The 23,231-nt window shown below is 41.3% G+C and overlaps 1 protein-coding gene and 1 long non-coding RNA gene across 9 annotated transcripts in view; both read right to left on the reverse strand.

Moving 5' to 3' along the window:
- TGFBR1 (transforming growth factor beta receptor 1) overlaps positions 1-14,326 on the reverse strand; it is a 56,002-nt gene extending 41,676 nt beyond the window's left edge. For 7 of the 8 annotated variants that reach the window (XM_082468730.1, XM_082468731.1, XM_082468732.1 and 4 more), the window contains exon 1: positions 14,151-14,326. In XM_082468730.1, coding sequence (XP_082324856.1) covers positions 14,151-14,235 — 85 coding nt within the window. In that variant the 5' untranslated portion in view covers positions 14,236-14,326. The remainder of the gene's footprint in view (positions 1-14,150) is intronic. The other variant, XM_082468733.1, reaches the window with a different exon arrangement.
- Positions 115-13,836, reverse strand: LOC309664256. Its single transcript, XR_014265703.1, has 2 exons — positions 5,244-13,836; positions 115-4,509 (listed from the first exon to the last, which is right to left on the reverse strand). It is a non-coding gene; the product is annotated as an uncharacterized lncRNA (long non-coding RNA).
- Positions 14,327-23,231: the final 8,905 nt, after the last annotated feature.

The raw sequence follows: 23,231 nt of genomic DNA on the forward strand, positions 1-23,231 counted from the left end.
TGGTCTATAGCTTGATTTTGAATCTTCTTACTTTCAGATTTTCCTTTGGGTACTCCTTCAGCAAAACTCCCACTAAATTTGATATGCTCTTGTTCATTTCTAAATGGCTTGTAATTTACAATTGTAACTTCTTCTTTAACCTGAGGATTATTTAGAAGAATAATCTTACATTTCCAAGTAGATACATTTTTTATTTTGGTTTTTTTTTTTTTTTGGCTGTTGTTAATTTTTAATCTGACCTTTCTTTGTAGACTTCCAAATCATCAATTTCCTGGAAAATTGCAGAATTATTTTGCAAAAATATTATTCATGATTATGAAATTGGAATACATTATTTATTATTCTGTTATTCAAGCACTGCTTTCTTAATCTACAAACAGTGAAATTATCAATGTCTTCTTGTATTTTTAACAATTCTGGCCTTACATATTTTGACAATATTTTATTAATTGCATAAAGATTCATGACATGTCTTAAGAGATGGTACCTCTTATCAAAATAAAATATTAATACATCTCTTTCTTCCCTTTAATGCTTTTGTAGTTTGAATTTTATTTTGTCAGGTATGAATCTTACCATACCTACTTTTTTTTGGGTCAGATTTGCCTTTTTCTATTCCACTCTTTCAACCTTTGATGTCACTTTAAGTGTCTCTTGAAAAACTTTGTTAGATTGCAGGCCTCTGTGTCTATATTAATCCTATCTAAGAATCTGTCTTTTCAACAGGGGAATTCAATCCTTCATATTTACTAAGCATTCATGGACTTATAACTGCCATATATTTACCATTAATTTTTTTAACTTAGATTTATTTTGATCAAAGCTGTACATGTACAGAGTTTAAGGCGTCAAATAGTTCTACAAGATTGTCACCAAAAAAAAAAAAAAAAAAAAGGTAACAACTCCTGAACAATCAACCCTTCCTATTTCCCGCTCCACAGAAGCAATCACATTTTCTACTCTTAATTGAGTCTCTTGGTATTTAGCTTTATGTAATTCCCACCCCTTTGCAAAACAAAGGAAAAAACAACAGAATTTAGCCAAAAGAGAGATGATAGATACTGTTAGAAATCTGAGACTTGGTGAACCACAACTTACACAGGCTATAACCTTCTTGCCTTCCCTAGTCTGAAATGGTCATCTCCCTTGTCAAATAAAATTTCAAAGAAAGCAGTTCAATTCTAGTTACAGTCTCCTAGAGAAAGAAACCTGAACTAAACCAAGCAAGGACAGAAAAGCCCACTCAAAATGAGACGCTTTTATAATAGTTATATTGTTACAATATTTCTAACCTTTGAATCCATGGCCTCCCTTGGGGCATGAGGATGCAAGCAGCTAGTGTTGTCTGAACTCCTTTGAGGAACACTTACCCTTTTAAGACTAAACTATGTGTATATAAAAACTAGAGCTTGGGGATGTACTGTAATCAACCTAAAAGTTTTCAGACCTCAAAATCTAGACGTCCCAAGACTTAGCATTAGGAATTCAGCTTTCAAATTACTAGTACCATTTTGGTTACTGAAGAAGGCCTCTAGCAGGGGGTTGGTTAGAGTCTGCTAAGGCTTGATGTTACTTATCCTTTGGAGAATAGAAGATACAGCACAGAATTATGTTGTACAGAATTATGCAGCATGTGTATATGGCGGCACAGAGTTATGTCTATACTCTGTTAATATTAACTTACTAACTATAATAGTTATTAGGCCCTAGCAATGGTTTATAATGGTTCATAGGTGATTATACTCATTTGCTCCATGAGACTTTTTTTTCCCTGTTCCAGGATCTCTAAGCTAAATTAGATGCAAGGACCCAATTGCTTAGAGCAGCTATTTCCTTAGGGCATACCATCTGTTTGCAATGCACAGCTAATTCTGAGTCTGCTGACCCTTGAAGAGTATCCCCTAAGGTTTCTGCCTGACTCCTAAAACCCCATTTATTGAAACTCCCTCCTTCGCCTTCTCCCATCATATGGCAAGGGTAGGCTGGATCTGACAAAACTTAAGTGATATATGAGAAAGGGTGGAAAGGCCCCAGCTAAAAGAATATTTATGTGGCCATGTTTTTGTTTTTGTTTTGTTTTTAAAGGATAAGGTGGAAGAAACAATTGTGATCTTGGGGAGAAAGATTATATAAGAACAGAAATACTCAAGATTATAAATGCATTAAAAATAAGAAGGAAAAGAACAAAAGTAAAATTTACCATGGAAAGGGAGAAAGCAAAACAATAGAAAGAAAAAAAATAGAGCCTTTGTTCATAGGAAAGTCATCTATAGTGCTAATTGTGTTAATTGGCTTGTTTGTTGGTGAGTAGGGAATTCCAAATCTGCAATGCACAACTATCACTTGTAATTTAAAAAAAGGATAGAGAAAAGAAAGAAAAGGACAGGAAAACTTGAAACAGACCTGTGGTTCTCAATCCCTGGAGACGGTCAAGGAAAGGGCCTAGAATGTGCATGCCAGAGGGCTCTGGACCCCCGGTTGTTTTATTTCCTTTGGCTGTAGCAAGTACCGCTGGTTGGTCTGTGTTCAGAGAAATCAGTAATAGAAACATATCTGGGGTGAGGAGATGGTATAGATTTTTTTTAGTCCCCCCCCAACATTATATTATGAACGTTTTCAAACATTCAGAAAAATTGACAGAAATGTGAACACCTCTATAGCCACCATTTAAATTCCATAACTGCTACTATTTTGCTATATTGATTTTATCATTATTTATCCATCTATGCATCCATCTGTTAAGGGTCTGATTTGATAGTATTTAAAGAAATCTTCCACAAAGTTAGGCGATTTTTAAGAAATCATTCTCCCTAATGGAGGCTTGAGTCAGAAAAGGGATGCTAAATAAAATTGTGAGGAGGCAGTTGGATTCCTGTTCAGTCATTAGCTGAATTATCATCCTGAAATTATCCTGCTTATCCTGAAATACCACGTAATGTCTGAGCTTCAGTTTCCTCACTTATAAAGTTAGACAAAATGATAATCATGGTCTCATGGTCCTTTCTAGTCTAAAAATTCTATGATTCTATAAAAAACAATTTTCTTAATAACTATCATTTACTCCATGTTTTCTATGTGCCAGGAAGTATGCTCCAAGTTTAGGAGCATAAACTCATTTAATCTTCACAGGTTCCTTAAAATCTCTGAGATACCACACTCATGAAAACTGTCACCTGTTTTAGCAGCATGTGGCCAGCCTGACCTATTTCCAGTTGCGCTTCCTCTCCACATGCTCAGTGCTCTTTACTAGCACCAACTATACACTTCTCTGGTGGAACCAGCTGGAACTAGCAATCAGAAATTAGCTTTCCTCATTGAGAAACAAGAGCAAACTCTAGCCCCTGGTCTGTAATTTTTTCCCCAAATGTGAAATGAGATAAAATAGCTAAAACTACTTTAACTTGTTTATTTTGGTAAAATAATTACATATAATTATTGTTGAAGGAAATCTACAATACACAATCTTGGTGTTTTTATTCAAATCTGTTGTACACTGAATAACAAAATTAAAATGTCAGTTTTTCAGTTGGAGAAAGGACTCAAATCAATAGCCATGTGCTAAACAAAGAGACTCAATTAGAACACATTATAGTTTGGTTTGGGAATGAACACATCAAGACAAAAAAAGCCCCATACACATATTGTGTGTGCGTGTGTGTGTGTGTGTGTGAGAGAGACAGAGAGAGCGAGAGAGAGGGGGAAAGAGAGAGAGAGAGGGAGGGAGGGAGTAAGAGTTTGTGTGTTTGTATAAATGAAAAGCCACCGTTACTGCTTTTATCTCTATATTCCTCTTCAGGTTTATCTCCTCTATGTTCAATGCTCCAAAATATGTATATTAGTCCTTATTTCTAGTAAAAAAAAAAAAAAAAAAAAAAATTTGTCTTTGCTTTTTTCCATGGGAGCTATTTGTTATTTCCATACATATTTAAAGATCTTATATTGTAGAAATGTAACAGGATGCCTGCACAAGGTGTCCTAGAACTATAAATATACACTATTATGCAATCAGTGAGGTTCACACCTCGGAAATCTAGATGGAATGGTTATCCTGAAGCAAGTGAACAAAAATAAGGAGGTTCAGCCTGTTGATTAGCACAAGGAAACACTGGAACAGGCCTAAAGTAACTCTGCAACTGCAGAATACGCAAGGCAAGTGAATTCACTCAAGTCATGGAGAGTGATAAACCCCAATTCTTCACTTTTTTCCCAATGCCCCTTATACAAAGCTTCTATAATAGATTCTGCTCAAGAGCAGGGAGAAACTTGTTTTCCCCAGTGAAATAAGCATGTCTCTAACCAAAGAATGTCCTTTATGGTAACATACGTGGGTATCTTTTATATGAATATTGGGTTACTATACAACCAACATATATAGGGCCACGCTCTCTAGGTAAGTGCAGTCTCTCCTCAAGGAAGTCATCATTCCCATAATTCATCACCCAGAAAGGAGGCAGCTCTTCAAACAGGAAACCCAAGCAAAGACACTCTCTGGACCTTGCTGAGTTGGGACTGTGGGAAAAGAGGTAGATGTCTGGCTCAGTTCACTTGGTGGCAGTACTCACTCTGTCTGCCAAACGGAGACAGGCCAAAAGATAAGGACCTGAAGACAGAGTCTTTGTAAACCAGAATGAATAGTTTTTGTTGCTTTCTATCCATAGCTTTTAGGATAGCTTGATTTAAACACTCTAGCCTTATATCAGCTGTTGCACTGGCATTAAGGTAAAACTAGTGTGTCCTTAAGAGTAGAGAATAAAAATGGTAGCAGCAGCACTAAACTGAATCCTCAAACATATTAAAGAGGAAGGCTGAGAACAAGAATCAGGGCTGCCAGGTCCTGGAACTCTTTTAACACTTGGAGATTCTCCCTGCATTGTGGCCTTCGTGTTTGGGGGCTCCATTTTATTAAGGAAGGTGGCAGCCTCCTCATGTGTTCTCAACAACAGGCAATGAGATCTATGCAAACTCTCAGGTTCCCTTATTGCCCTCAATCCTAGAAAACTCAAAGCTAATTATTGTGCTCAACTACTAAAGCTTTCCTCAGGTAAAAGTTATAGCTAATTTTTCTCTTTCTTTTCCTCTTTTACTTGTTGGTTGTTATCTTTCTGATCACTAGTTTTGGTCTTACTGCATATATTTTTATTTCAAGCGTCCTAAATTCTTTTATAGAAAACGGCCAGAGGACAAGCCAAGCACTGAATAAATTTTTCCCATACAATAAGATAAAGTTATAAAACAGTGCTCACCTTGAAGCCATGAATGCTAGGGAAGTCGAGAGCCTGTATGCTGGCTAAAAACAGTGAGCAAGGAAGCCTGGACTACACCTGTAAGTAAAGAATTCTGGGGTAGAAGAAGAGCTTGGAGATAATCAATTCCATCCTCTCACCTAATGCAAGAAATGTGTTCTACAACTTCTTGGACAGAAGGTTATCTCTGCCTCCCACCTCTGTCTGAATATTTCCAGTGACAGGGAACATAGCACCTTATAATGTTCCACTTCATGACAGCTCCCATTGATAGAAAGTCCTTTCTTACATTGAGTGAAATCTGCCTCTCAGTCTACCAATTAATCATAGTTCATTACACAGACATGTATTTCCTCTTCCAAAAGGCATTCCTTCACTTATTTAAATGTATAAGTCTCATTTATTGAATATCTATCAGTATCAGGCTATGTGCTAGGTACTCTATAAACACTACTATTGATACATATTATCTTCACAATCATCATTGAAGTTAGGTGTTATCCTCCTGCGAAAAGTGAGTCCCAGAGAGACACACTGATTAGAATCTAATGCCAGACAAATATGTGGGGGCTCTTATACCTGTTCCCATAAAGATTTTATTACATTTCTGGCAACCAAGTCACATGATTTAAACGCCTTCAAAATTGGAAAGAAAACAAATAAGTTAGATCAATCCAAAGAGAAAAATAAAGATGGTCTAGAGATACGTACAACTGCACCAGTGTTTAGTTCACGGAGAAAAACAGTAGCATGAAAAGCGTTTAACAATATTGCCATTCGGAAGCTCCAAGAGACAGCAAAGGTAACACCTATTAACATCACAACCGTGACGTGAAGCCAGTGGAGTAAAAGCAGGCTTCAAACAAGAAACTCCCTCTCTTGTACCTCAGCCAGGAACCAGAGCAGGTTCCCAGGAAGTCAGTCATATTACTGCAGAGAAAGCAGCATAGCCTAAAGGCCAATTTCAGTAGAACCAGAAGTTCACAAACGATTCTGAATATATACTTCTTTGGCTTGGGGGTGGGGGGGTGGGTAACAAAACATGGACCTGCAACTGGGAGCGAAGAATGTAACAGTGAATTGAGCAAGGCTCCACATCTAAGCTAGGAATTCAGGATGAAAATAAATATTCCACTTAAGGTGGTTTGGGGGGCATGAGAATCCAAAAGAATGGGGTGGAAGGAAATGCTGATAATCATTTCTCTGCCTAACGTCCTCTCCCATTCCAACCATGTTCCAGTCTTATATTGTTGCTGCCTACTGAACCATTTCACTTGCCTATCCTACTTTCACCTCAAACTCAACATGCTCAAATCAGAATTCATTTCCCTTCAATCTTTCTCTCACCAAATTCCTTACTAGTTAAAGGCATTATCTCGGTATAAAAATCCTGGAGTCACTCTTTTTTTATTTCATGGAGTCCTTCTTAATTTTTTTACTCCACCTTTTTACAGTTAAGAGCTACTGCCATTCAACAAATATTTACTGAGTGCCTACGATGCACCAGGCACTTTCTTTGCACTCTAGATACACTGATGAACAAAACAAAGATATACACTTTCATGAAGCTTATATCCTAGTAGTTAGAGGGAAACAATAAACATAGTAAATAAGTAAATATGATAAGTAAATACAGTATTTCAGAAGGTAATGTTAAAAAAAGAAAAAGCAAAGCAAGATAATGACAATTACAAAAAGGGTGGTCAGGGTAAGGCTCTTTGAGAAAAAGGTGACATGTGAGCAAAGACACAGAAGAGGTGAGGGAGGAAGCCAAGAGCCTGCAGGCAAGGCAACAGCCGTGCAAAGGCCCTACTGCCAGCTCCTATTTCTTTAAAATGTCACAGAGCCACCCTTTCACTCCATTCCCAAGGCCATCATACCTACTCCAAAAACTCCTAGGTAGCCACCCTGCTCCATTTCCTCTGTGGTGCAGTTAAACATTCTTTTTCCTGATTTTCAAGGCTCATAATTCTCTGAGCCCACCCTCTACATCATGAACTTCCATTCCTCCCCTTAAAATTCTTGAAACTTAGCACGCTCCTTCTTCACTCACATCATCCTCCCCTACCTAGGAGTACTTTCCCTCTGCCCCTCATCCTCTCTAAACCCTACCTATTCTGCAAGGCACAAGATCAAGTCCTATCACCTCTAGAGAGCAGTCCCTGTGGTTGCTATTACTGAATCTGTATTCATATTTCCCCAGCATCATACTCCTTGAAAGCAAGTGTGTGTCTTTTTCTATACCTCCCACTGAGTTGACCATTACTAAATATTTGCTAAGATTAAATGAGCTATTTCTACTACAAGCCAGAGCTCTGCCATCTTAAAAACATATTTATTAGCTTTGATAAACTATTGAGACAGAATGATTAAAGAATGATTATATTATACAAAAAAATGCAAAGGGGACAGAATAAGCCAAAATGTTAACGATGGACAATGATAGCTTTTTTCTCTTCTCTGATTCAAATTTTCGGCTCTGTGTGCCTATGTTAATTTGAGAAGCAAAGAGTTTGCTATGAATGTAAATAAATCAACACAAATAGTGAGGGATCAACCATCATTAGAATCATTGGAGAGATTCAAATTACCTAAAAATATAATGTCAAAGAAAGACTGCAAGCATCTGAGTAAGCTGTAGTTGCAAAGAGGCAAACTGTAATAAAGACAAGCTGAAGCATATTCTCATGGTGAAGGAAAGGAAGGAAGGAAAGAAGGGAGGGAGGGAGGGAGGAAGGAAGGAAGGAAGAAAATCTTCCTGACAAAATGACCATTATAAGATATTTACTGTGTATGAAAGCAGCGTGATGCAGAGGAAAGAGTACACCCTCTGCAAAGGTTAAACACAGGCTCCACCATTCATTAACATCATGACCTCAGTTTCCTGGTCTGTAAAATGGAAACACAGAAGCTCTTCTATTTACAAACTTTCATAGGAACAAACTAAGTTCCAATCTGAGCAAAATCCTGACAACTCTGCCTACCCAGGCTGATGGAGTTAATGGTAATGCACAATCATTTGAGTCTCAGTGGTTGGACTACTGTTAGTCACTATGTGTTCCATCTGAAGGAGTGTCTTCCTTTTACAAATGTATTTATGATTAAAATATGAATGACAAAATATTAACATCTTTAGATAATGTTTAAGAGAGCTGAAAAGAATCCTGGGTTAAAACCAGTGTTATCAAAATCTACAGTTATCTCCTGGGCACTGGTCACTGGACCTGGGAACAAACGGACTTAAAAAGAGTCTTTTGGAAATTAACTGGTACAAAAGTAAGAAGCTTTTGTACTATTACACAACTATCATCCAAGGTTGGTTATGCGAATTAAATGAGACAAGGCAGGTAGAATTCCTAGCACATTCTTAAATATATTCCTTTCAGATTGATAAAATGGTGCAAGGACCACTGAACCTTCACAGAAATGTCAAAGCAACCTGTGTGTATATGCTGCAAGTCATAATATTTTTGTTATAAATCATTCTGTATAATGTATACTGCTCTCAGATTGCCAAAATGAGGGAGCGGCTTTACAAAAGGCCAGATCTGATCTATAAAATTGTACCCATAAAACCAATCAGACTTGCTCCTCTAGTGTTTGAGAAAGTGTCTAAGGCAAAAAGCCTACAAGTCAATCAATCGTTAAGTTCACATCTAAAAAGGGTAAGCATAAGAAACTTACTTGTAGTATTTGGACTAAAACTGTACAGCTAAACCTGGATCTAATTCAGAGTAGCAGCAAATCTTAATGTTTATGGAAACTGCTTAGATTTGATATTGAGAAAATTACATTAAGTAATGCATTAAATATTATCCTAAGTATTGCAGTTAGCCTGGGTCAAGACAGACTATAAATTTTGAGGAGATTCCAAAAGTTTTCTTGAGCCAGTTCTATGGAACAAGACATGAAAATTCCTGAGAAACATGCCAGCATCTGCTGTCAATTCCAGAATCAGGAAGCGAAGATGTGACCCAATCACATGGTACCAAACCAGGGTCCATCTGTTCAGAAAAAGTTGCATTATGCAAGCCATGACCAAGAAAAAACAGCAAAAGGCATGAGGTTTTTTGACATGTGCAGGGGATTCTGTGGTTTGAAAAGATATGTTCTCATATCAAAAGGGCCATCCATAGGATACTGGCATTTTCAAAACCCACTTCATTAGACATGAACATATCTGATACAATACAACTGTACTAAAGAATAGTATTGAGTTCAGGCAACTGTTTCAATTAGGCCTAGGAGAAGCTGTCAACAAAAGTCTTCACAGGAGCATCCTTCCCCACAGGAACAAGATTTATCTCCTTCTTCATTATTTTGAACATGTCAGTTCCCCATTTAATTTTTTTTTAATTAATTAATTTATTTATTCATTTATTTATTTTTGGCTGCGTTGGGTCTTCGTTGCTACACAAGGGCTTTGTCTGGTTGCGGTGAGCGGGGGCTACCCTTCGTTGCAGTGCGAGGGCTTCTCATTGAGGTGGCTTCTCTTGTTGCGGAGCACAGGCTCTAGGCGCGTGGGCTTCAGTAGTTGTGGCTCACGGGCTCTAGAGCGCAGGCTCAGTAGTTGTGGCGCACGGGCTTAGTTGCTCCACGGCATGTGGGATCCTCCCGGACCAGGGCTCAAACCCGTGTCCCCTGCATTGGCAGGCGGATTCTTAACCCCCGCACCACCAGGGAAGTCCCTCCTCATTTAATTTCAACAAAAAAGCAGATCATCTAAAATTCTAAACCTAACCATGTGCTACAAGGCCTTTCAATTACATCCCACTTCAATTAAACCAAAATTTCTTCCAAACTACTATAAGCCTACTTTTCTCAATCAATAAGCACTACACCAGGCCCTTTTTTTCAGCAGTATAAAAAAGGTACTGACCTTCTCTTGAGGACTTTATAACCTATAATTATTCCCCCTCCCTCCCACTTTCAGAACTCACTTTTCTTAAGCTCTGTGAAATTCAAGGTAACTTGACTTAGGTAAGTCACTCCATTAACTCTGTTCCTCCCCCCTCCAAATCCTTCACATTTTAAACTGCCATATAGGACACAAGATCTAGAATCAGAAAAATCAAAGTTCCTGTCCTGGTTCTGCCCAACCCTGAGAAATTCACCTAACCTCTAGAGTTATGCTTTTCTATCTGTAAACTCAGTGATTTATGACTTTCAACATTTGAATGCCTAGCCCTGGTGGGCATCCCATTATATTATACTCTCCCTTACTCATCCCACTTAGATTACCTTTCTGTTTCCAGTCACATATTAGAGAATTTTTAGAATTTGGGAAAAAATAATAGTGGTTAATATATCCAAACCCCACATTTCAGAATAAGGAAATTAACTCTATAAAGAGTAACTTGCCAGCCAGACAATAGAAGCTTTTGCTTCCTGCCCTAGGGGAGCTGGGGGACACAGCTTACAAAGAGAGAGCTTAACACTCATCAAATCCCCCTCTCTGCCCAACTGAATTCTAGCCACCCTTCAAAGTCAGTTTAAGTCCTAAAGTGTCCAGGAAGCCTCCCCCAGTCACTTCAGTCGAGAATACTCACTTCCCTCTTTGAATACTGATGCCTCTCTGCAGGGGTGATATTAAAAGTATTAACAACTAGCACCCCAGTGGTACCAACCAATCAGAAAGGATGTCTAACCAATCAAAACACACGTGGCCCAGTGGGAATTGCTGGTTGAACATCAGCCCTCCTATTAATAACAATACAAAATAGCAACCTCAAACGCCAATACAATTTTCTCATTTGATCTTCACAATCTCATAAACTAGACAAAGTAGGTATCATCCCCATTTTCTACATATCTAGAAGTTGGGACTAATAACCAAATCTAATAACCAACTGCTTCTTTTACCACATCACATGACTTTTCCTGATTGTACACAGAATTCTCAATTAATATTGTATAAACTGTACTTACATATAACAGTATAAACACTAAAGGAATACTCAAGTCAAACAATTAATTTAAACAATAAGCATTTAAGTGGAACAGAATATAAAACATAGTGCTAGGTTCTGAGACCATAAAAGAAATAAAAGGCATGATTCTTGCCCTCTGGGTACTTATAACATGTTGGAGAGTATTTGTAAGTAACAGTGCAACATGGTAGAAATAGACAACACAAAGTGTACCGTTCTATACAGTTCAGGGAAATACAGACTAAAGCAGTATAGGAAATCAGGACTGAGAACTTCTCTCCTCACACGCCCAAAAGGGGCAAAATTAAATATGTAGTGAAAAGGCTGAAAAGTCAGGAGTGGGTGGAAAAATAGAAAACGCTGGAATCGAGGGTTTGCAGTAGTGGGATGGGAGATCTCTGGTTGGATACACAGAGATGGCCCTAATCATAAGCCTCAAGTACTGCTCTAAGCACTGAATACAAATGGGAAATCTCGTAAACCCTTTGTGGGGATGGCTGAGGAAGATTAGCTTGGCAGCAGCCTATAAAAAAGCCTCGGTGAGAGAAACTCTGGAAAGCAAATGGATTTGAGGGATAACAGGCAGGACTAAACTGATGGCTGCATATGAAGTAAGGACAAAACATTCAAGAGGCATCAATGTAAAGAAGAGTTGGGTTTTAGGCATGTTTTGAAAGAAAAAGTTACGAAATGGCAGAAAGGAAGCATTCTCACACAGGATATGTATGTATACATAGTGGTACTAAACTGTGTACCATGGACAAGGAACCAATTTCCCTAGAGAAATCTATGTTGGAGAGAGCAGAAGCTGGGCAGAGAAATACAAAACTGATACCCAGACAATAAGGAACAACTGCAAACTCTTAAAAAGGAAGTCAAATTATAAATTTTAAAAAGCATTTGTGCTTCTTCAGAATATATGAAAGGATGAATGGAAACATCAACATAATGAAGGAGAACAGGCAGACCAGTTGAGGTAGTCTAGACTTAAGCATAATAATAATAGCTCCTGGATCGGCTTTGTATTGTAGGCATGCCAGGGTAGTCTGTAAGCTCCTCCAGGGCATGGACTGAGCAATACTCTGTACATCTATTAAGTCCAATACTGATGCTTGAATACACGAACACTTTGTGTGCTAAGCTAGGTGGAAAAGAGTGAACTATGCTACTTGAGTTAATAGTGGTGTGGAAACGTTACTTATGCTTGATGCATAACTATATGGATTCTCCCACCTGTCCACACATTTATCTTGTCCCCCTTCTCAGGCCAATGTCAAAAATCCATTGTTTCCTCTAATGTAGGCCCAGTGTGAAGGGACTCCAAGAATGTACTAGGAGTGGTTAGGGTTCGGCACTTCCACTGCAGGGGGCACGGGTTCGATCCCTGGTTGGGGAATTTAGATACTACTGCGCGGCGGAGCCAAAAAAAAAAAAAAAAGAATGTACTAGGAGTCAGAAAGAAGCCAACCTGTTTTTCTAATTGTGAGGACAAAAATCTAAAAGTGAATAATAAAGATCACTCATTAGAGGACTAAAAAAGAAAAATGGGCTATGCCAGACAGTGAGGTGTATATATTAAGGTGTATAGGTTTTGGAAACTCTGAACCCTCAGTGTACTAACTCCAGCTCTTAGTAATTGAGTACTTACCCTCTCCACACCTTAGTTTTCTCATCTATAAAATGGGGCAAATGCCACATAGCCCTAAGGGTTTAGTTGTGAGGATTAGATAATGTACTTTGGTGTACTTCATGCATCTACATCACAGTAAGCTCTTAAAAGACAGTAGCTATTAATGATAATTGGCACCCTAAGTCTTGAATTTTTTGTTTTAAAAACATTTGGTGTTCAATTACAGACACAGAAACGTACTTTCACTTTATCTTAGTTGCTTACACTAAGGCTCTATATTTCAGTTTCTAGTACTATAACTTGGATGCTAACAAAGTTTTTCCCTTCTCCTTCCGCGGGGTAGGTGACGACCACATACTCCATCCTAATTTAATATTTTGGAAAACGCAGCAAACACTCCCTCGAAAACCAGCTACACAGACGACTGATTCAAACTACTGTCACTCAAAAAATGGAACATCTCTAGCGATGTTCCTTCGAGGAAATAAAAGCGTTTGATCAATTCAGAGTCATTTCCATTCAAACATTCCAAACCCCCGCAGAGTGAGCAAACGTTCAAGTTTCTACTACGAAAACAATCTGTAGCCTTCTGCTTACTGGATTCACTTCAACACTTCCCCAGAAGCACGAAAGAAGAAGCACTCCGCACATGTTAGTGCCTCCTTGTCCTCACACAAAGCTTCACAGTAGCTCCCCTTCCAAAGCCACCCCTGGCTGGAGAAGCGGCCCCTCTCGGCGGGGTCAGGCCGGCGCCAAAGACCAGGGCGGCCCTGCTGACCCGGGGGTCTCTGCCACACATTCCCCCCTCCCACTGCTAGGGGAGGCCCTGGAGGCTCAGAGCTCACACCCCTCCCTGGAAGCCTCCTCGGACCCCAACCCCTCCCGGGCCCCCGGAGCCTGGAGCACCTACTCGTTCGGGGTGCGGTGCCCGGGACAACGCCACACAGCGCCCCGCAGGGAATGGGGAGCAGCCCCAGCTCTGCCGGTCCCGGCCAGCCCCACACCCTCCGGCCGTCGGCCCGCGCCTACTCGCTCCCCAAAGGGCAGCCCCCGACCCCGGACGGCTTCGCCCGACGCCACCTCCCCCGGAGAGCGGGCAGCCGGGGCGGCCGCGGGCTGCCGGGCAAGTCCACCCGCGCTCCGACCCACGCCCTAGCCCCGCCTCCGCTCCCCGCCCGCGGCTAGCGTGGCGGCGGCCCGAGCAGGAAAGCCCGGCCCCGGCCCAGGCGCCGCCACCTGCGCCCCCGGCCCCGCGCCATGTTTGAGAAAGAGAAGGAGCGAGCCAGAGGCCGGGCCCGGTCCGCGCGCCCCGAAGCCGCATGCCAGTCCCACCGCGCCGCCGCTCACCCGTCACCTCCGGGACCAGCGTTGCCGCCGCCGCCAGTACGAGGAGGAGCAGCCGGGGACGCGGAGCAGCGGCCGCCGCCTCCATGGTCCCGCCGCCACCGCCTGTGGCCCGGCCCGGCCCGGCAGCCGCTTCTCCTCAGCAAGCCTCGCCTCGCCCCACCTCCCCCGCCGCCGCCGCCGCCGCCGCCGCCGCCGCCGCCGCCGCCGCGGCCTCGCTTCGGCCCTTTGTAACTGCTCCGGGGCTGCGCGTCCATTGGCTGCCGGGCTCCCGCCGGCCCCGCCTCCCCGCCGTCTGCAAACAGCCGAGCGGGCCCCAACCCAGAGCCCCGCCTACGGGCCCTCTGGGCAGCCAATCCAGAGCCGCGGGCGCCTGGCCGCTGGCCACGCCCCCAGACTCCCCGCTTAGGGGGACACGCCAGACGCCTGCAGTTGTGGAAGCCGCTGGGAGTTCGGAGAAGGCCCGGTGGGAAGGGTCTAGCCAGCGCCGGTACAGCCTTGCCTCCAGCCACCGAGGGCACTGGGTTGTGTCTAGGACGATGGGTGTGTCTGGGTGTGAGTCGCTTTAGGAAAAAGGCTGTGGCTGCTCGACGCTCTTTTCTTCTAGCCTCTTTACTTCTCCCCTAAGATCTGGTACTGAGCCTGATTCTCATTCACAGCCCTGCACCATCAATACCCCACACATTCACCCAGATCCTTAGTACCTTCAAGCAGGCTTCAACTTCCACTCCCCAGATCCTCGCCTCCACTTTCAACGCCCCCCGCCCCACGATCCTACCTCAGTGCCTTTCAGATATGACCCAGTCTCCTGTTTCCTCCCACTGTCAGCGTCCACCCCCAAACCTAGATACCCCCCAAAAAAAAAATTCTGAAAAAAGTCTCCAAATCCTGGCCTCAGACCTCAGATCCCGAGCTCAGACACACCCCCGAACTGCCTCCCGCCCCTCTCCGGAACTCAGAGCAGAGCCAGACTGGACTCCAAACCACACTCCTTTCCTCCTGTCCCTTCCTGATCCAGGTGGGAAAGGGAAGATTCCCACCCCCCAAAGGAGAGGGATTCCCCCTTCTTAGCACGCAGCATCCCGAGGGCGGAGGAGGAGCAGTCATTACTCTGAGCCGCCTTTGACACGCCTGCACAATAATTCTGAGGTGTCACTAGAAACCCAAATAAACTCGGCTACGTTTTCATTCTGAATTCCTAATTTACTGTGAGACGCTCCACCCACCTTTCCTCCGGGACGCCGAAACGAGCTCCAGATTTATCCCTCTTCCTGTCAGACTAGTCCTCTCTTCAGACACAAACACAGACGAGGAGGCTGTTACACAGAACAGAGAACATTTTCCACAGAACCTTTTAGGGAGAAAATTTTATTTTCTGTGCGATTTGAACTTGGAGTTAAAAAATCCTTGGTAACGGGAATCAGAACCAGCCTCTAGTATCGCTTTGTAAATTACTTTAGCACTACTTGGTGAGCATTTTACAACCCTGTGAAGACCTCCCTCCTGAGCAGTAAAGGGGCATGGTGGAGGTGTTGGAGCTGAGATCCGAGACGGGCACTATTCCCCTTCTGGCTTGAACATTTACTTGAGAAAGTCAGTTAACCTTTCTGAGCCTCCATTTCTTCATCTATAAAATGGAAATAATATCTATCTCCCAAGGTTAGTGAGAGGATATGTTCAGATTTGGGGGCTCCCCTTCTTCCCTTTCAAATTCTACTTCTAGGCTCTCTCTCATCGGACCCCTCACCTGCTCCTCTCCTCTGGGCAAGTAAGGGGCTGGTATACATACACGGAACCACCTAACCAGGGATGCAGCTACTGCTGGAACCAAGGTCACCGCCTGCTCTCTAGGGCTGCCTGAGACCACCAGCAGGAAGCTTTCTTCTTGCTCCCTGAAGCAGGCAGTCCACGCCCAGGAAGGCTGTTTCTGCCAGGCTCCAGCCCCAATCTGCTTTCTCAGTTCTGGTTTCTTCAGTGGAGACCTGGTGGGTAGGTCAGGGCCTTGTGACACCTGAGGTCTCTAGACTGCTTTTTTTGCTGCTCTAGTCTCAATATCTTGCTTAAGATAAGCCCTCAAGAGATACTGTGTGAATGAGTTAATGAATGAATGATTCATCTCAGACAAGTGATTGTTCTTCTCTCATCATTAAGTTCTTCATCTCTAAAATGGAAATATAATAGTACCTGCCCCATTTATAAATAAAAGGGATCGAATCACATGTCTTAGACCCCTTAAATGACATAATGTGTCTGAATAGTGTCTGGAACATAGTAAATATTTAGTAACGTCATTTCCTTTGCCCATCCCCTTCCAGCTTTGTGTGATTCCAGTCAGCGTTCACATTCACAGTAATCCGTGCCTTTGCCTTACAGAGCCTCAATTAGTCAGATATCTTCTATGACACACTTCCAGGTTCTTCACATTTCCATGGAATTGAGCGTGTTCATTAGGAAACTGAGGAACAGGAAGGAGAAACAGACTATTTTTAAATTTTATTTTCCTGATATTTGGAGGAAATTTCCATGAGCCACCGATCTATAAATAAACTACATTAGAATGGAGCAATACATTATATGTTTATAATCGTGGTTCTCCAATTTAAAATGTCTCCAAATTACTAGGGGAGCATTTTTTTTTTTATTTTTAAATTTGTATTCATTTATTTATTTTTTGGCTGCACTGGGTCTTCGTTGCTGCATGCGGGCTTCCTCTAGCTGCAGGAGCGGGGGCTACTCTTTGTTGTGGTGCGTGGGCTTCTCATTGCTGTGCCTTCTCTTGTTGTGGAGCACGGGCTCTAGACACGTGGGCTTCAGTAGCTGTGGCGAGTAGGCTCAGTAGTTGTGGCTCATGGGCTCTAGAGCGCAGGCTCAGTACTTGTGGTGCACGGGTTTAGTTGCTCCATGGCATGTGGGATCTTCCCGGACTAGGGCTCTAACCCGTGTCCCCTGCATTGGCAGGCGGATTCTTAACCACTGTGCCATGCCACCGGGAAAGTCTCTAGGGGAGCTTTTTAAAATGCAGATTCCTGGTGTCAGCCCTAGAGAGTCTGCTCCAGTTCATCTGAAGGAGGTCCAGGAGTCTGTGTATGTAATAAACACCCCCAGGGGAAGTGTCACCAGGTCACGCTTTAAAAGACACTTCGTTTAGGAAGTGTGACCTTAAAACTCAGTAAATAAAAATGCATGTGCTTATTTCACCTTTTGAAAATGGATGGGCAATGGAAGGAAGCCTCTGGCTTTGGAGGTCTGCAGGCCCTAGTTGGAATTCTGGCTCTGCCATTTACTTGATGTGGAATCTGTGCACCCTACTTGATCTCTCTGAGATTTCACATCCCCGGTGTAAATTGGGATAATGACACTGACTCATATATTTGTTGTAAGGTCTAAGTGTGCTCTTGCACATGAAGAATCTATCATAAACGTTAATTCCCTTCACAGTCTCTATAGGCCCTCAAAAATGTACAGTTTACTCCAATGTCGTGATTTAAAGGGGAAGAAAATGAGGACCAGTCCCCCAGCAAGTCAGCTTCTGAGCCAGGACTAGGAGACTCTCACTCTAGTGCCCTGTCCCCTGCACAATGCTACCTCTCCATCTCCATGCTAAGTACATTGTTTGCTTTGCTTTTCATTTTGCATTATTCCCTCAAGGAAGATGTTTTCTCTTAAGTAGAGAGCAGAGACTGCTAGTTGCCTAATCTACATCCACTGCTACATTCACTTTATAACAGAATCCTCATTTTCTTTGGCAAAGCAGTTCACCTAACTAAAGTTTCCCAGGCTTTGGCACCTCGATATCGCCATGTGGCAGATTTCTGGCCAATGAAATATAATCAGAAGTCTACCAGGTAGAGCTTCTGGGAAAGATATTGTTTTCCTCATAAAGAAGAGACAGACGTATCACATTCTCACCCTCTTTCTGCCTGGAACACAGTTGCAATGAGTGGAGGTGCAGCAGCCATCTTGTGAACATAAGGGTGATGGCCATAGCTAGGAATAACAGAGAGAAAAATGGAGACAGTCTGGGTCCTTGATAAATTCCTTAAGCAACTGAACCAGCTCTGAAATGCTTATCCCTGGAGTTCTTATTATATGAGAAAAATAAACATCTTTTCTTTTAACCCTAGAACACTTCAACTCTAGTCATATGCTATCTATCTATTGCTGTATATTTTATTTCTATCTTATTTTTTAACCCACAAGACATTATCAATTTATACCATTATTATCTATTGCTAACTCTTAGTGCCCCTAACTGAATAACAAATCACCTCAAAACTTAGTGGCTTAGAATAGTAGCCATGTATTATTTCTCACAAGACTTTGGGTAAGCTGGGCAGTTTTTCTGGTCTAGGCAAATTTAAGCTGATCTCAGCTGAGCTCCCATATGAATCTGCTGTCGGGTGGCAGATCAACTTGATGCTGAACAGATCTATAATAGTCTCGGTCAGCTTTTCTACGTGGTTTTTAATCCTAGCAAGCTAGTCTGAGCTTGTTAACATGACAGTTCAGGGGTCCAAAATAGTGAATGGAAGTTTACAACTGGCACAACATAATTTCTGCCACATCCCATTGGTTTGGCATGAATTGAGCTGAGTCCAGATTCAAAGGGTGGGGAAATAGACTCCATCTCTTGATAAAAGGATCTGCAAAATCACATTGCAAAAGGCCGTGGAGACCAAGAGGGGAATAAGTGTGGCCATTTTTGAAAACACTTTTTACCACTTTTTCTGATCTTCATTCATTTTACCTCTAGACTTTCCATCTCAAATCACCTTCATTCTGCCTGAAGTATATCCTTTTGAATTCCCTTTAGTGAGAGTTGACTAGTGGCAAACAATTTTAGTTTTTGTTTGACTGAAATGTTTATATTTAATCCTTATTATGGGACAGTGTTTTCACTGGATATAGAATTCTAGGGTGATAATTGTTTTCTCTCAACAATTGAAGACATCATCCCACTGTCTCTGGCTTCCACTGTTGTTTTTATGAAATCAGATATTAGTTGATTTCTCCTTTGTAGGTAATCTATCTTTTCTCTCTGCTTTTTTAATAGACTTTATATTTTATAAATAAAGTATAAATAATAAATAAGAATACTTATTTTCTAGGTTCACAGCAAAACTGAGCAAAAATTACATAGAGTTCCCATGTATTTTCTGCCCTCTCCATGCACAACCTCCTCCACTATCAATATCCCCCATCAGAGTGGTACATTAGTTACAATCAATGAACCTACATTGACACATCATTATCACCCAGAGTCCATAGTTTACATTAGAATTCACTCTTGGGATTGAACATTTTATAAGTTTTGACAAATGTATACTGACATGTATCCACCATTATAGTATCATACAGAGTATTGCTATAGTATCAATCCTCTGTGCTTGGCCTACTCCTCCCTCTCTCCCCCTATCACTTGGCAACTACTGATTTTTTACTGTCTCCATAGTTTTGCCTTTTCCAGAATGTCATATAGTCAGAATCATACAGTATGGAGTCTTTTAAGGTCTGCTTCCTCCACTTAGTAATATGCATTTAAGTTTCCCCAATATCTTTTCATAGCTTGATAGTTAATTTCTTTCTGGCACTGAATAATATTCCACTGTATAGGCTTACTACAGTTTATTTATGCATTCACCTACTGAAGGATGTCTTGGTTACTTCCAAGTTTTGGCAACTATGGATAAAACTGCTATAAACATCTGTGTGCAGGCTTTTGTGTGGACATAAGTTTTCAACTCATTTGGATAAATACCAAGGAGCATGATTGTTGGATCATATGATGAAAGTATGTTTAGTTTTGTAAGCAATTGCCAAACTATCATCCAAAGTGGCTATACCATTCTTGAACTTTTTCTGACAGTGAGCTAGGTTACTTGCAGATTAATTTGATTCTTTTGAGGCTTATTTTAAAACCCCTTTAGGACAAGTCCAAAGTAGCCATTAATCTAAGACTAATTTTTCCTCACTTGTAATGTACAGTTTTTCTGGGATCTCTGTTAAATGCTCTATATATTCAACGAAGTGTCTCTACTCTGGTTGGAGAGAACTCAAATGATTCCTGACCTGGTCGGAGCTCAGAATTATCTGAGAACATTATAGCGTCTCAGTAATTTTTCTTTCCTCTAAAGTTGTTATTGCTGGCTTTGTGGGGTTTCCTTCCCTGTGTGCGTAGATGAATATTCAACCAAAGACTCAAACAGATCCCCTATGCAGATTTCTAAACATTCTACATAGCTCCTTTCTCTCCTGAACTCTTGCCTTGCAAATTCTAGCAGCTGCAGGCTCGCTGAGCACTGGTCTCTATCTCCTCAATTCAGAAGAAATGCTGAGCAACTGTGTTTGTTACTCATTTGCATATCATCTTTTATGATGTGTCTGTCCAAATCTTTCACCCTTTTATTAATAATTTATAGGCGTTATCTATATAATCTGGATATGAGTCCTTTGTCAGATGTGTGTATGGTAAATAGTTTCACCTGACTGTTATTTTATTGTTATCCTCAAAGAGCAGTAATTTTAAACTTTTTCTTTTATAGTTAGTTCTTTTTGTGTTCTGTCCAGAAAATATTTGCCTACATTCAATCACAAAGATATTCTCCTATACGTTCTTCTAGATGCTTTATAGTTTTACCTTTTACATTTGTCTTTGAGCCATCTTGAATTAACTCTTGTGTAAGATGTGAGGTATGAATCAAGGTTCAATATTTTCCATACTGACATTCGGTTGATGCATGACTTGAAAAAAATGTTCTTTCCTCATAAAACTACACTGGTACCTTCGTCAAAAATCATTTGATTGTGGGTTTGTTTCTGGACCCTCTTTTCTTTTACATTGGTTTATTTGTCTATCTTAATGCCAATATCACTGTTTTGATTACTATACTTTAAGGTAAGTCTTAAAATCATGTAGAGTTAGTCCCCCAACTTTGTTCTTCTTCAATGTCATTTTGCCCATTTTAAGACCTTTACAGTTCCAGGTAAATTTTAATGATAGTTTGTCAATATCTACAAAAAAGCCTGCTAGAATTTTTATTGGAATTGCATTGAATCTATAAATCAATTTTGGGAGAATGTACATCTTTATAATATTGATTATTCTAATTTGTGAGCATGGTATATTTCTCCATCTATTCAAGTCTTTAATTTCTCTCAACAATGTTTTGTAGTTTTTATTGGTAGGAGCCTTTTGTAACATTTGTTAAATTTATTTCTAGGTAAATTTTTACATTATTGTAAGTGGAATTAATTAAGTTTTTTTTTTTTTGGGCCACAGCTTGTGGGATCTTATTCCCCGGACCAGGGATTGAACCCTGGCCTTAGGCAGTGAAAGCACAGAGCTCTAAACACTGGACCACTAGGGAATTCCCTGTAATTAATTTTTAAATTTCATTTTCTAATCGTTTGTCATTTCCATTAAGTTTTCACTTTAATTATTTTATTTTTCATTTGTAAAAGTCATATTTGGACCTTTTCCAACAATATAGCAATCATAGTTATTTCCTACTTTTGTTTGTGTATGATATTTCCAGTATTTGAATTCTTGTGGGTCTATTTCTTCTGTCTGTTGTGTCTCATTTACAGTGCCTCTGTGTAAGGATAGTTCCTTTTTATTGAAAGCTGTGCATTTCCTTGAGATTTTATTTGTGGAAATTCTTTAAGGTCTGAGATAAAGGTAGGTTCCTCTATCGAGGATTTGCACTAGTTCTTGCCACCTGTACTGCTACCAGTCTCAGATTAACCTAACAAATTATTGGCTTGAGTTTGTGGGGGTGGGGGTTGTTTGCTGTTTACTGTTTAGAACACACAGGTAATATGAACTTGGGCCTCAAACTACATGAGGGGCAGATTGTGGTCCCACGTGCTCTGTAATGACATTAATTTCCCTTTTTTTGCTTAGCACCTAGGGTCTTGCAACCCCCTGGTGGTTGATGGGGTTAGTAGCTATTTCCGGTTTACACAAACCGGGAGTGTAGACATTTGGGGGTCTCACCTTTACAGACGAGGTGTCCAGGGGCCTTGGATGGCCCTGGTCTCTGTACTTCATGATTCCCTGTCCTCTGTGAGGCCCGATAACAGAAGCTCAAGTCCACCTGGTTCAATCAATGCCCTCAGAGCCACAGCCAGCGGAGTCCTTCTTTCACTTAGTACTCACTTAGGATTTTTGCCTGAGACTCTCTTACTTTCTTGCCAGCTCATAAATGCATTTAGGAAGATATATTGCCTCTGCATTTAAAATTTTTTCCTTGGAAGGGTCAATCCACCAGTTATCAGGAATGGAACTCCTACTACCTAACATCCTGCAGACATCTTAAAAATCGCTATCCAGTTATCTGTTAGAGCAGAATACAGTCGTAACTGTTATAGGTCTCACAGGGGTTCAAACCAAAGCTGTTTTGCAATACAGTATGAGAAAAACCCTGCTTCTGGCAGCATCTCTACCGCTTCTCAAACATTAAAAACCTGCTCACAGTCTGTCTCTCCCCACTCGCCTCTGTCAAGCTGGTTTCCCCAAATGCTTGGGTTACTTTTAAGAAAATGTTTTGTTTTCTGTTTTTTATTGTTTTGTTTTCACTTGGACTTTTGTTATGAAAGTCTAATTTTAAACACACTACCAACAAAGGATTGCCCTGTGGAAAGTTTCTCTGCTTTGAAGAATTTATTTATTTATTTAGATTAATTCAGTAAAAGTCCCACAGATACTGGAAAACAGAAGTGGACTCTTTTTGCTCACGTGAATTTGTGAGTGTGTATGTGTGTGCGTATTTAATCCTGGTAGTTAACCTTTGCTCATTTTTGACTGCTTGATCTGCAAAGACAGATACAGGTATATTAAGCTCTCCTTCCTGCTTTCCTCTTTCCCCAGAGACACATCTTCTGGGCCTGACCACCCTCCTTACCCCATGAGAGAACCAAAAAGTAATGCCAATCTCCTGGCCCCTGTGAGTTAGGGCTGGGGGCTAGCAGGCTGGAGCCGTCTTCTCTCTGGCCCCGAGAAACAGTCCCAAGCTGCAGACTGTGGCTCTGTTTGCACCAGTCCTGCCCTCAGACAGCTGGACGTTAAGCAGTCCTGGCCTCCCT

The sequence above is a fragment of the Balaenoptera physalus genome (assembly GCF_965194825.1).
Source record: "Balaenoptera physalus genome assembly, chromosome: 7".
NCBI lineage: Eukaryota > Metazoa > Chordata > Mammalia > Artiodactyla > Balaenopteridae > Balaenoptera > Balaenoptera physalus.